This window comes from Folsomia candida, unplaced genomic scaffold (assembly GCF_002217175.1).
Source record: "Folsomia candida strain VU population unplaced genomic scaffold, ASM221717v1 Fcan01_Sc023, whole genome shotgun sequence".
In the NCBI taxonomy this organism is placed as follows: Eukaryota; Metazoa; Arthropoda; class Collembola; order Entomobryomorpha; family Isotomidae; genus Folsomia; species Folsomia candida.
The window spans coordinates 2,134,725-2,148,736 of NW_019091215.1; the positions used below are offsets into that span (position 1 = coordinate 2,134,725).

General features: G+C 36.9%; 3 protein-coding genes and 1 long non-coding RNA gene across 5 annotated transcripts in view; 2 read left to right on the forward strand and 2 right to left on the reverse strand.

Annotated features, from left to right (window-relative positions):
• The window catches only part of LOC118438557, a 2,041-nt gene extending 1,859 nt beyond the window's left edge, over positions 1–182 (forward strand). Inside the window, exon 5 of the mRNA XM_035859016.1 lies at positions 4–182. Within this exon, the coding sequence (XP_035714909.1) occupies positions 4–182 (179 nt within the window). The remainder of the gene's footprint in view (positions 1–3) is intronic.
• Positions 183–2,854: 2,672 nt separating this feature from the next.
• LOC118438638 lies at positions 2,855–5,306 on the reverse strand. 2 transcript variants are annotated; one of them, XR_004836960.1, is made up of 4 exons: positions 4,742–5,306; positions 4,198–4,320; positions 3,333–3,482; positions 2,855–3,061 (listed from the first exon to the last, which is right to left on the reverse strand). XR_004836960.1 is itself a non-coding variant. In XM_035859178.1 (3 exons), the coding sequence occupies exons 1-3, from the start codon at positions 4,364–4,366 to the stop codon at positions 2,964–2,966; spliced, it is 417 nt and encodes a 138-aa protein (XP_035715071.1). In that variant the 5' UTR covers positions 4,367–5,306; the 3' UTR covers positions 2,855–2,963. The 2 variants fall into 2 exon arrangements, 1 of the variants encoding a protein (XP_035715071.1); XM_035859178.1 differs by having other exon boundaries at positions 4,198–5,306.
• Positions 5,307–6,688: 1,382 nt separating this feature from the next.
• LOC110859014 (heat shock protein beta-1) lies at positions 6,689–8,213 on the forward strand. Its single transcript, XM_022107888.2, has 2 exons — positions 6,689–6,923; positions 7,839–8,213. The coding sequence occupies exons 1-2, from the start codon at positions 6,801–6,803 to the stop codon at positions 8,076–8,078; spliced, it is 363 nt and encodes a 120-aa protein (XP_021963580.1). The 5' UTR covers positions 6,689–6,800; the 3' UTR covers positions 8,079–8,213.
• Positions 8,214–10,177: 1,964 nt separating this feature from the next.
• Positions 10,178–10,958, reverse strand: LOC110858921. The gene is made up of 3 exons (XR_004836949.1): positions 10,663–10,958; positions 10,535–10,576; positions 10,178–10,476 (listed from the first exon to the last, which is right to left on the reverse strand). It is a non-coding gene; the product is annotated as an uncharacterized LOC110858921 (long non-coding RNA).
• Between the last annotated feature and the right edge of the window lie 3,054 nt (positions 10,959–14,012).

Below are 14,012 nucleotides of genomic sequence, written 5' to 3' on the forward strand. Positions count from 1 at the left end.
GAGCGAAACTTCGCTTACAAAGCGGCGTCACGCCTCGGGCAGCTTGCAGTAATCCCAATTACCACGGACCAGTGCGATACGTTGAAGGAACTAAGAAAGACGAAGAACACGGCGTTCAAAGAAGTGAGTTCTTATCCCGCGAGCCGCGCGGTGATAAGGGATTCGGTTCGACTGGACAATAACGCGTTTTTGGTATTGTTCATCACTTCACATATATCACTTCCAACTTGCTAACAATTTTTCATTTAAACTGTTTTGAATTAGTTAATTAATTAATAAATTAACTTTTTAACCGTCTGGTCGGTATTTCCAGTCTGTTCACTGGGTTGTCACAAGCACGATCATATTCATCTGAACATTTTGGCATTGTATAACAACTAGAGTTAAAAACAATCCCATGTTTAGACGATCTCGTTCACTCAAGTGTCGCTAAAACTCCCATTCTCATATGAACATTTTGACATTGCATACATGCTTACACTTTAAACAATCCCATGTTTAGTCAATCTCAAACATTGCAGAAGCTCTGATTCTCATATGAGCATTTTGGCATTGCGTGCCCAATTGCATGCATGCACTTTTGATAATTTCATATTTGTTATAACTTGGCCTAACAATGGTCAAGTTATAACAACAGGTGTGGTTACTCAATTTTTCTATAGTATCCATAATGATCAACCAAATCACCAAATATGAAAATATATTAAAAAATGACGTCGGGGAATAAAGCCCGTTTTCTAACATTGGGGCCTTCCATTGTGACCTGGAATTATGGATCTACCCCAGTCCTAAAAATGAGGACAATAACTGCACTTCAAATATCCTCTTACCTTAAGGAGAATGAGGAATATTTAGATATTTCATCGATAGTAGAAAAACTCAACTTCTGTCCAACTCATATCTTCCTCAAAATTCCATCCGTCCTCAAGTACAAGCTAGGTCCTCTCGATTTCTCTATATTTCGACCCGTCAACAATTTCAAAACAATTAATGTCCAGTATCCACACGGGAATGAATTTCACTCCCATAGAGGAATTCTGCATCAGACTAATACTCTCGGCGTCCAAGATTTTAGAAGAACTTCAATTGGAGCGTCTTGAATCTAACATTTCCTTAGATTTCCCCTCTCTTGGAGGTACTTACTTCCCAAAATTGACGAGATTAAAGGTCAATAATTTCTTTGATGAGGATGGGCTTGCGAAAATTATTGGACATGAGATGACCTGATTTCCAAATTTGAAACACCTCTACACCGCATGTACTCACTTAGTGGCGATTTCTGACGAGGGATTATTACATAAGTTGCCACCGTAAGAAAGAGGTGAAACCGCATGAAATTGTTCGTAACACACGCGTTTCTATATCTCCATTACTTTCTCGTTAGTATCTACCATTAGCTCAAACTGCCCAGTTGCCAATTCACCCCACATCAAGACCGACCGTACTCGATAATACGTTTTGATAGGTACCCCATATGGTCAAATTCCTTGTTTGACCTCTGACCTGGGCTACAAGGTCGCCTGAAGGTCAGAGGTCAAAAATAATTATCCCATCGAAGTCGGGGTGAAATTTGCTTCCGGAATGACACCACGCATGCGATTAAGTTATTTTTGCTCTTCGACCACAAGGTCCGCGGAAGGTCAGAGGTCAAAAATAATTACAGAATTGAATTCTCAATGAAATTTTCGTCCAAAATGATATTCATTTTGGTGAAAAATTTGTGCAAAAACATTAGCTACAGTCGGCTTCGAACCCGCGACAGCTCGAGTTCGGTCAGCACGTACTAACCACTAGACCAGCACGCCTTGCGTTTGAAGTACGATGGAATTGGATTACTTATTTACAGCTCCCAAATTGGTAATTTTCTTAATTATCCTCTCAAAGTCATTAAATTGACTTTGTACGTAAAAATGCGTTATACAAAAAAAATTCGGTTTTACCTATGCAATTTAATAAAGTCATATGTCTAATAAGAAAGTTTAATTCCTACGTCGAAATTATCGAAAAATAGCTTTCAAAAATCGATTTCTAATGGAAGGACTAAAAAATTTTGAAATTTCAAACTAACGCGGCGCATCTCACAGAATACTCTAACTATTTTGTCTCTTGTCATTCTTCTTTAAATTGCATGGTTTGGGCGCTAGAGTTGTGGGACCTTTTGGGTGCTCGGTACGAAAGGAATCTTCCGGCTACGCCGGGCCCCACCTGAGCATATTCATTTTGTCGTTCTGTGCGGGGCCCGGCTTTCCGGCGTTGCCGTCACCGAAGAATGATATGTTGTTGCCCGTCAATGAATGCTCTCCTGTTCAGTTCTTACACTTACAGAAAAATCATCAACAGAATTTAGACTAAAGGAACTAAGTTACAACAAACTATTTAGTAGCTGTAGAATTGGATATAACCAATTCTTCTACTAATAAATATTTGGTATACCAAATATCTATTTACCAAATAGCTTTACCTAATTTTCTACGACATAAGATCTGATGCAGCTAGAAGGGACACGGAGTCTGTGATTTAATAATATAAACCTTCTCTTATACAAATGTATCAAAATGTCAATATTAAAATAGACAGCAGCATTGCACGTTTAAACAGCCGGATCATATGTTCCAATGTTGTCTAATTTGATGTACTTAAACAAGCCGCCAGAATTGGCAGCGTGGCTCATATATACACTTACTCCTTGCACTAAGCAATTATTTATTCTCAGTATGTTTCCATGGTTACAAAGTAAATGATAATGAGTAATTTGGAAAAATCGTAGAGATATCGTATTCAAATGCCATCAATCAAAATCATCCAATATTTTCACAAAAGAATATCGTAGACAAAATTTAGTCCTTAGTATATTGCAAATAGTCCAATATAATTTTATTAATTTCTCCAATGTTACAATTTCATAGGAAGCTAATACAATGACTACGTTGATTCAGGATCATTTATGGTACCGTTTCTTTGACTTATGGGAAGAACATGACGGTCGTGGTTGGGACGGCGCTGGTCGTAGTCGCAACTGTAGTTGTCGGAGGTGCAGTGGTAGGACTAGCCGTGGTAGGAGCTATGAAAAGTTGTTTGTAAAAATAGATTAAAGAATTAACTAGAAGATATGTATGTAATGTGATAGATACGTTTAGAAAACTGAATAGTTTCCGTCTCCACGAAATCTATTGTTTAGTCTTGAAATGGTTCAGAAATATGGTAGTAACGGGCTTACCTAGATTTTTTATCAAAGTTTACCAAAACGAATAGATTAATACTAGATCACCCCTCATTAACATATTCCTTATCTCTATGACAAAATTCGGTCAATCTTTGTGTTAAAATTCTACCTCGCGTTGTGGTTGGAGGGATCGCTGCACAGCGCCATCTGTACGTGTTACTTCCGGTAGAGGCCGGGTTGCATCGACAGTAAATGTTTTCAGCTGGAAAGTTCAATACCCGATTCCGCCATTGAGGAGCTGCCGTTGTTCCGCAACAGGCTAGAAAAAAGGAGATAAAATTTTAGGGAAATAAATTATAGCAATTGTATCGCAGAGTAGTATCTTTATAATTTCTAAAGTTTACCACATCACGTTTTTAGATGACGGTTTTGGTGTTTTTTAATGGTTCTGCACGGTATTTATGTATTTTAATGAGGTTAGAACAAAATATAAATTGTATTTTCGGATTAAAATTCTGAGCATTTTCATAAATATGACTTGACTATATATTTAGATATGTTTGTATGTATTTAATTCCAAAGAACATATTTAAGCTGGTTTTCTATTAGTTATGTTACAAATAAATTTTGACTGCATGGGTTTGTGTTCAAGCAATGTTCAAAGTTGCTTCAGAATCCAAATATTACATTAGTTTCAATTTAATAAACAATTTTAATAACACTTTTTTTAAATCCGCCCCAACGTAGTAGTGACAAAGTCAAAAGGCCAAAAAAAACCCTTGGGATGGTTTTTTAAGGAAGCAAGACTTGGGGTTTTCTAACTTTGCTTAACTTACATATACATAAAGCAACTTTCGATACAATTCCTAACTAATTAAAATAATTGATAAGCATTATTTGGCAAAAAAAAGTTGCGTTCAGTAAAAAATGTTTGAAGCCCACGAATTTAATAATTCCTTTGTGATTTGTGGCTACTCCTACTGTCTACATACACCGCATAATGGAGTTGATTAATTTTGTTTTAATTTACATACCATTGTTGAGTTCGCTGCTGCGACGGGCCAGCGTAGGATTTCTCACGATAGGCGATTCAGTCGGGCGACCTAGCAATTGCCACAGTGGATTCGACGGCGGAAGGAAGAACTGAGCATCGCTGGCTGTCAAAGACATAGCGACGAGGATAAGGCCAATAGCAATTTTCATCGTAAAATTGAATATTTTGGTTGATGTGAGCTATTCGGAAGTTAGTTTTGTATGTGTTAGGAGAACCCTGCGGTCATTATTTTATAGGCGAGGAAACAATCAGATTAATTGGACAGATGTAGTGTATGTAGTTATTTAAAACGAAGTCTGGTCTGACTCATCCCATTGATGAGCGGAAATTGAACAGTTGGAGGAAATTCTTTGTGACGGAAAAGAATTAATTTGTGAGGTGTGAATTGCTATCTACATACCCAAAACTACTATATCGATGGAACAAGTTGAAGCACGAGTTTGCCTAACGCACAGTTTTTTTTTCTTATTCTGACCAACCATCTGTTCTATATTATGCAAATACCGATATATCGCTTTACTTACTTAAGATTGCTTTAGATTCGTACTCGTATAGGGAAACAACTGACACGTATATTCGGGATTGAAAAACGATTTAAAAATTGCTGAACATGCGACCTAGTTGATCCACGTTGATAAATATTTGCATTTTTTATATCAATAATTTATGACATTGTTATACAATTTTGGTTATCTATCTGGAAATGATGGGTAGATACTAGGGAGGTAGAAAAAACTGTATTCTGGCCATTTGTACTATATCGTGACCTTGAATTGTATTGTACCACCCCTCACAATAAAATACAATCGGCGATTTCCAGTCCCGTCTCTGAACTCGATTGTACTAAATATTTAGGTTTGCCACTTTTTCAAAGTGAGATTTTTCAAGTCACTTTTGGCTCCAACTTTATTCGTATACTTTATTTTCTTTAAGTTGCCCAAATAAATGACCGAATTGATTCCCGCTGGAGTTTTTTTGAATTTAGTATAGTACAAATTTAGAGTACAATTTCTCTACCTCCATGAATTAGAATACAAATTTCGATTCTAGCTCAAACCTACAATCGAGCATTAGTAAAGTACAGTTTTTTCTACCTCCCTACTTAATTGACTCAATGATCCTGATTATGTATGTATGAATAGTATTTAACTATGCACGTGTGATTTATTTGTTCAATAAAGTGTTATATATTTATTTATTTAAAAAATTACTAAATTACAATTTTATATTCACCATTGGTTTTTCCAATTTTCCACCCTTTGAGGTGTTTTTAATTTTAACAACAAAGATTCTTTTCATTACGTTTGCCCTGTATGATTTTGCAACACACAAAAGGAACATATTTTCTATTCTTGTTCTCGGGTAAATGTTGCATTGAGGACAATATTTGTTCAGCTTGTTAGCACTCTAAACTAGTGTGATTTGCGGCTATGATTGTCACGGATAATGATTAAATTGTGTTAAGTATAATGTTTTAAGCAATTGTATATGCATAGAATGCTTTGATTATTGCTACCCAGTAGTCTTGTCGGATGCAGAAATGAGTCTGAAATCCACGGATGGACATTCAAACACCACAACTCGTCTAGTATTTCCTACTCTGGCCTTGAACTACCAGAACAAATTTATCGGAAAAATAGAATCTGATAAAGGAAGAAATAATATGGACGAGAAATTTGCAATTGATATTATTTCAATGCGATACATTTTCATGAATACATACGTATATTGGTCAGAGAAGGGACGATCTTGATTCAATTTTTTTCATAAAATACTAACACTTATCTTTGAATATTTTTTTCAATATTAGGTGTAGATACACGTAAAAAACCGATTGCATATAAATATGTCTATATTGCCGATTTGTTACAATTTCATTTAAAAAAATCCTTGTAAATCCGAATGTATAAAAAATTGGTAAAGTTAGGTGTCCCACCATTCATTTCTGACAATGTGGTGTCCATGTAATTTTTACTTGTAAATTACAAGTTGTAATCCCAATTGATTTATTCCATCAACGCCGTAAAACAACTTTGTGTTTTCTTGGGAAGAAAACACTCAAAATTTTGCAGCTGCGAGTTCCTATTTTGGTCGGAGTAGGAGTTTTAAGCAAGATTAGATTGGAACATTTCATTTTTATATTATCCACGTTCCTGGCATATAGGATAGGACATAACTTACTCAGGACAAGGTATGAAGCTAAAAATACCTCAAAATGATTCAACAAGCAGCAGATGCTGAAGTAAATGCCCATTATTTATTATATCGTTGGGAAGGTTGGGTGGAATTTGCCTCATGAGATTGCTTATTATTAGATTGGTTTCTGTTTGTTGGTGGATTTTTTTTGTCAAAGGCAAATATTCAAGTTACACTTTTTATTACTTGTATCATATTCAAAACACGGGTCTCTTGTCTCTTTTGGCACACCACAGGCTGATTTTGTTGTGCTAAAATGAGCACAGAGTCAGACCGATTTCCATCTTATCTGTCATTAAAAATTCCCCATCTGTTCAGTCCGGAGTAATACTCCTGCTCACAACAACGTGATTCAATTTCTCATTTTTCTTCAAATTTATAGAAAGAATGTCATCATCGTCTTCCCATTATCTCACCCCACAAGGACCTGTTCCAAGGGAGAGGAGACGGTCAACATCAGCAATTTTAAGTGGACTTGCCGAAGTAACGCATGCAAGAGACAAGTTCATGGTGAGTTTGTAACAGGGTTATTTTTTCCTTAGTGATGAACATTTTTATGAAAATTATAATATTGCAAAAATAAGAAAAGTAAAAAAAAGAATCTTAAGGAAAATTCAAATAGTGGAAGTTGTTAGTATAAAAATTCCGTTGAACATTTTTCATTGACAGGATGGAAAAATCTGTAGTATTTTCAATCTTTCAATGTTCTATTTTTAATGAAATGTTTCATTGTATTTGTTAGCTAATTTTTTTAATTTTCAATTTTTAGCCCGAGTCATGGCTTATGGCTTACCGTCATGTCTGTACGTCAGTCCGTCACAGCAATAACTTTAGAACGCATTGACCCATCGACTTGAAATTTTCGCCATATGCATAGTGGATAAAATTGGGAATCAGGTTCGTAGATGAGCCAAATCGGCCCAATGATTGGCCGGTGGGGGCCATATGGGTGGTGTGGTTGTTCCAAGATTTCAAAATAGTAGTAGAAAGCTGAAATTTGGTACATATAATGTAGCCAATGGGGTCTAATGAAAGAATATGAAGTGAAATTGCGAAAATTTTTATCTGGAGGGACCCCATAGGGTGACCCATACCGACTTTCCAATGTCGTCCAATTTAGCTGAAATTTGGCATGGAAGTTAAAAATAAAAGTGAAATTTTGGTACATAGGTAATTAATTTTATCTGGGGGAGTCTATGGGATACCCCATAACGATTTTTCAAAATTTTTCAATTAAGCTGAGCTTATCACACCTTGCTGTAGGTGTGATTGCTAACAGTATCTAAATAAGAAATATAAATTGGGAATAATCTTAAGACGGAGGGACCACATGGGGTTCCGTACACCTGACTCGGGCTATGTGAAGTCTGCACTGTAGGTTTTACTGAATATTTCAAGTATACTAATAAACTGGTTGTCTTTAAGGTGGAGATGAGTGTTGAGAATTACACACCTGACGAACTTTCCATTCGGAGTGAAGATGGACATGTATTTGTGGTTGGAAAAAATGACAAGAAAAATCATCCAAACGAATCCACTCTTAAGTCATTTAATCGTAAATTTAAAATGCCGGATGGAATGGATGGGACTGGGTTGTCCTGGGAGATATGCAAGGACAAAGTTTTGACAATCACGGTCCCGAGGAAACAAATTGAAAAAACATAGTGGTTTGTGAAAATCTGGAATTTGGGTGACACCTGTAATTTTCAAAATTGAATAAGTATTGATAACGTTGGACGATTTCAAAATTTTGTAATTTGATCCCGTAATAAAAGTCAAAATGTCCGTTCAGCTCTAAAACACGCTTGCGTGAACTCATTTAAAACTTCAAGGATTGGTTGGGTAAAATGCCACAATATTATCGTAAATAATGACCAAACCTTCATAAGAATATACCGAATTGTCCAGATTTCCGAATCATGTATGCATAGCAAAAATCAAAATTACAACGTACAACTGTCGATAGGTGATGCCACACATATTCCCAAGTGATTTTCCAATGGCATAAATATATATTCTTACAGTGTTTCGTTTCTTACGGGTTTGCCACATTTCTTGCATTGCAATTTGCAAAGCAAGAGAGTGAAATTAGTTTCTTACTATACGGACGTCGAAAAAAATCAACCCCTTCTACTTTTAATGGCGATGCCAAATTCCTTCTCATTATTGCTATTTTCGAAATTTCGCCGGCAACTATTCTCGCTACTGTGGGTGTACACGGCTGAGATTTTTACCACAGGCGCACATGACCCCTGTAAGTATATGAAAAAAGTTCAATCAAGTTCAATCAAGCAAATGCTATAAATATTGCGTCTACCTGGATGGATATTTTGCCTGTACAGCTTACATGTTAATTGTTTTGCGATTTTTTCACCCAATCTTGCTTTAAATAAAACTTGTTAGAATAGGTAAAATGTCAAAAGTCATCGAAAGAGATCTGGTTAAGTTAGTTAATGCCATTGCAAACACGGAACCCAAATCAATCTAAAAACTATCTGCCGTCGAGAATTAGAATAATGATAACAATGCTTAATTTAATGTTCTATGAAAATGACACATGATAATGGCATTCAAATGATGATGTATGTATGTGTGTAACTGCGTGGAAAATGAGACTGGTAAAATAAGGAAATTCAAGTTGTGACAGTCAGTCGCGTTTTAAGTGGAGATTTGTCCACTCTTTATCTTATTATTTTAATTATTCGTACTTCCTTGAACCTTTTTGTGACCTTTTCACTCCACCCTACAAAGTCGGGTGTGGGCATCTCCCATTGGTAGAAAGAGTGTGAAGGACGATCCCTTGCTAAAAGTGGCTTGGGTGAGTTGTCAGTGATTTTGCCTTAGTTTTGTAAAAGTTTTGTGTGAAAAGTTCAGTGTCAGTTTAGTGTCTGACGACTCATCATTTGTACTGCTCGTCACTATTTTAAAGAATTACCCCTGATTTGTAACTATTGGCTTTATGACAATTAAACACCACCGTAAATTAACTAATATTGTGACCACCTCGCGCCTTTATTTACATCCCGGTCACACCAGTCATTCGCCATCCAGTTACATACGCAGTGAGAAGAATCATCATACAGACCCTTGACCATTAAGAAATTACACTATACTGTGGACGCAAAATTTGTCATCTCTGCAATCTCATGCCATTTTTGTATATAAATTTGCCTGTCGTTTTCACATTTTTAATTTTTTTGAAATAATTTTTGCTGTAAAATGAAGCCACATAATAGGATCTCTTATGCACAAACAATCATTCAAATATTATCATTGACCGTACACGGGTACACGGTTATATTATTTGCTGAAAAATTTAACTGGTCGTCGAGAAATGGAGAAACAAATAATAATTTATAAACAAGCAATATGCTAATATGCAAATTTTGGGCAATTTCTAAATCAATATACTCAAAGCTTGAAGAGATATCCGACACTCCAAGAAAATTTAAGGGAAGGTAGAAGGAAATTAGCTTAGAAGTTGGAATAAATTCGGGAAAAAATTTGATGGAAAATCTCAGACATATGATCGAATTGTTGGCTACAGGTGCGGTGGAAGCATTATCTATAAATTAATTTCAAATTGTACTTACATTTTCTGTAACATATGCAATTGGAATATGGAATTTCATTAACTGGTTTCAAATTTACAGGGTTTTAAACTTGACTGTCTACAACTTTAGTGTCCATTCTTTAGTTTAATCTGATGGGTAGAATAGCTTGCTGATAATTTTTAAAATGTTTGTAAACTCTAAATTTCAAAAATTGCATAAATGTACAAGTATATATAACTTCTGACTAGTCCTAAAATTTATAATCTGCTAAGTATGTGAACTTACATCACTTTGGGATCACCTAACTTCACCCACTGATAACTAGCAAACTAATCATGATGGCTCCGCCCAAGAGGCCCTTTGCCATGGAGGACACGGTCAAAAGCGACACGGAAATCCCACCTGCGCTTTCTCCCAAAATGGTGAAACTACGTTGTCCTCGTCCCCGCAAAAATGTGCGATATTGTCGTACCCAACGGAACGGCAAGACTTGGTCCTTCATGCCTGGACTTTTTGGCATACTATATTGGTAATATTTGAACACCAAATTTGCTAAACCTTGCATACCTTGATTTCCTCTCGCACTTTCAACTCCAGCATTGAAAAATCCTGCCGCAAAAAAATCCTTAACTTGAATCCCTCCCTTCACAAGGTTGTCACAAATGGATAAATTGACCTAATATGTATTGGCTCACCAAATGCGCCCAGTCTATAATTTTTGACGACCAGGACGACATCCTCGTCCATAAAGTAGGATCATCCATATACACGTAATTAGTCCCCTCGACAAATCCACCCTCGTAAATCCAGACCAGAACGGGAAGAAGTTTTCCCCCAACCGATGAATTATTTAGCGGCAACTGCACGCAAAGAAGTTCCACTCAAAAAATTGTAGTTGAAATATTTAAAATTAAACACTTAAACAAGATTGGAGTGTACACATCCAGGTTAACACAATCCTGCTGTCCGACAACTGGACCGTTTTCTACAAATCCAGTGCTGACGCATTCCGCCCTGTTACAAAATGAGCATCATGTATTTAAATCAGTATTTTAAGTAGAAGTGGTGGTGGAGGTTGCTAGGCAACCACGGGTGAAGGTTGCTAGGCAACCTTGCGCAAATATGTTGATAAGAGAATAATTTGATAACGAGATCCGAAATGTATGTATATTTGTGACTTATAGTAAGGCATGGGGTATGAACTAATTTTAGGAAAAAGAAAATTAGTGTTTTCCCGAATAGTTTTTAAGTTATTAAGTAATTATTGATAGTTCCCAGTTAAATTTGCAGAAATATGGAAAAATTATAAGCCGAAACGTAACCTGATTTTTTTATATGTAATAGATAATAATACCGTAGTTATTATAAAAATGTAATATCTTTGTTTTCCCTTACAGTTTTTTAGATAATGAGTAATTTATGTAATTAAAATAGCATAGGGAGAGAAGTGGTGACGGAGACTTACTGGGACTGCTCCCGCCATCTCTCCACACAGAAAAGAGAATAGAGCGTGCTGGCAGCCAGTCAGTAGTAAGAAAGTAAGGAAGCAAGTAAGTAGCAAGGCATAGAAGAAGAAACAGTTTGTCATTAAAAAAGTTAATTGATTATTGCAATAATTAAGCTCCAATTCATCGTTGTACAGTAGTAATTAGTGTGTCGTAATAAAACTATTTGTTAGTTGAAGTGCGCTAATTCTGGGATTTTATTGGCCTTATTTCTACAAAGGGTCTTGCAAAGTGAAAAGGGAGGCATTATCGCATTATCACAAAGTCACCAGTTTACGGCGCCGTTGGGCCTACACCCCATAAGATAAGTTATCTACAGCGACCGGCGCCGTAACACGGCCCGTTTGCCGTGGCATGCCTAACCCCGGGCCAACCATCAGCTGGTTTTGATATCTAAATTTAGCGATTGTCAAGCATTTCAATGTAAAAGATAAGCCAACACTAAAATAGTTTTTCAGGTTTGCCAAATGGGACGCCATAGAAGACATTATAAGATCGACCACCCCGACTGATTTCGGTGGTTCTTTGCAAGCCCCTTGAGCCAGCTGGATGGTCGGTATTGGTGATAAGCAGGACACGGACGATAGGATGATAAGAATATTTTGCACAAACAACGAAATAAAGAAACGCTGCTGCATTTTGAACGGGATCTGACTCTAGACTTGATACAAAAATTGTGTTGCCAATAATTATTACATATTTAATTTAAATAAACTTGCTTACCAGTAACTATGTGAGAAGTTTGGCTAAATGTGGATATGATGCTAAACAAACAAATAGCAGAAATAAATTTATAGGAAATTACAAGGAGAAATTAATAAATCGACCAAAACTATATCTGCTGCTCAAGAATCAGAACATTGATAATAATAAGGACGCGCAAATGTGGCTGATTTTTTGAAAATCTCCGAGCTTGTTTAATAGGACGCAAAGATTTGTGTTCGGTTACATGATTTTGTTCATTTGACTGCAGCCAGTTTTGAAATTCTATCTTGGCTTGTTGTCCGGTGATTTCTTCGTTTTTCAATAATAATTGATCACATGTTTTTGCAACATATTTGTTGACACTTGTTTTGGGTGGATCAGACTCATCTTGTCTCCATTTTGGTAAGACAATTTTAACTTTGGAATCACGTTCACCCCATTCAAATTTCTTAACTTTGAAAGATTTAAAGAATTCCATCCTGGCTTTGATATACAATGTTCCAAAATAGTAAAGTAGTGTTCTTTTTATCATCTTCATTGGTGAAAAAAATTGTGAAAAATAGACATGAACGAATCAATAAAATCCACGAAATAAAAAAAAACATACAGAATGGTATTATTGTAAGTTAACTCTATAGAATTTTTTTAATAGAGTGGTACAATAAAATTACAAATTCCCCCAGCCGTTTGTGACATCCCTTATGAATTACCAAGTGCAACCTAACCTATACATTTAAGCTTACCTCAGATTTCTCTTTCCCTCACTGGCCGACGGCTCCAGAATACCCATGTGTTTAAAAGCTGATTGTAGATGTTGCTAAACTTTTATGGTCGTATTTAGCAACCGCCATGCCTTTCCGGCCAATGGGACATGGGTATAAAAGATTGGCTCCGATGAGCACGTCGATCTTGTTGGACTCTGCATGGATGTCGGTGAGTACCACATTGAGTTTCAGCAACTTCTTGATCCAAGGACTGACAGGGATTGGGCCTAAGCCTTCACATATTAGAGGAGCACTATATAGGGGCAATTGCACTATTTCACTCCTGACTCCTCTTGGCAATCCCTCAATCTTGACTTGGTATTGCCGCCTGGTACAGATTTCGCTGCCGCCGCCAAACACTTCCGTGCGGAAGACACGTTTTCCTGAATGTTGCAACTTCTGTTCTTGTACCAAGTCCTCTCGGATGTAACTCACATTGCTTCCGGAATCGATCAACAATCGCACTTCTCGGAATTCACCCTTGGCACCAAACACTTTCACTTTCATCGTGCCTTGGAGGACACGCTTATTGTTCATGACGGTAGCTCCCAATGCCACAGCGTGTTGAATTGTAATCAGCGCTTGGACCCCTTCGGAAATCTGGTGAGCTGACTCCTCCTCCATCTTCTTTCCAAAGCAAAAGAGTTTGTAATGGCAACCCCCACACGAGGCACACTTCACTCTGGCTTTGCACTCTCTTGAGCGATGACCTTTCTTGAGGCATTTGAATCAGACGTTGGTTTCTTTCATCTTCTCTGACTTCTCCTCGTTTGTCATCTTCTTCAGATGTAGCAGGTTTGACTCGGATGTCAATATGAGCTTTATTTCACCCCTCCGGAATATAATGCTGCTGCAGTAATTGGCTTCTCTGTTGCCTCATATTTATTACTGTTCTGGTCTGAACGTACTGGAGCACTCTTGTTATGTACCTCCAAACCCATGTTGAGGCAAGTATATCTGTTGCTCCCCTTCGACTTCTTTCTCCAGGAATGACATGAGACTAGGTAACTTGCTCTTCTGGGGTAGACCATCTTGTTGCACTTGGGCTGGATGTTTCAACCACGCCCTTAA

Bases quoted from the DNA above. Each gene is read 5' to 3' on its own strand.
- LOC118438638 (XM_035859178.1), bottom strand. From the start codon at position 4,366: ATGAAAATTGCTATTGGCCTTATCCTCGTCGCTATGTCTTTGACAGCC. The intron at 3,483-4,197 runs GTATGTAAATTA...CCTTTTTTCTAG, and splicing joins CAGCAGCGAACTCAACAATG to CCTGTTGCGGAACAACGGCA. The intron at 3,062-3,332 runs GTAGAATTTTAA...AACTTTTCATAG, and splicing joins CCCTCCAACCACAACGCGAG to CTCCTACCACGGCTAGTCCT.
- LOC110859014 (XM_022107888.2), top strand. From the start codon at position 6,801: ATGTCATCATCGTCTTCCCATTATCTCACCCCACAAGGACCTGTTCCA. The intron at 6,924-7,838 runs GTGAGTTTGTAA...GTTGTCTTTAAG, and splicing joins ATGCAAGAGACAAGTTCATG to GTGGAGATGAGTGTTGAGAA.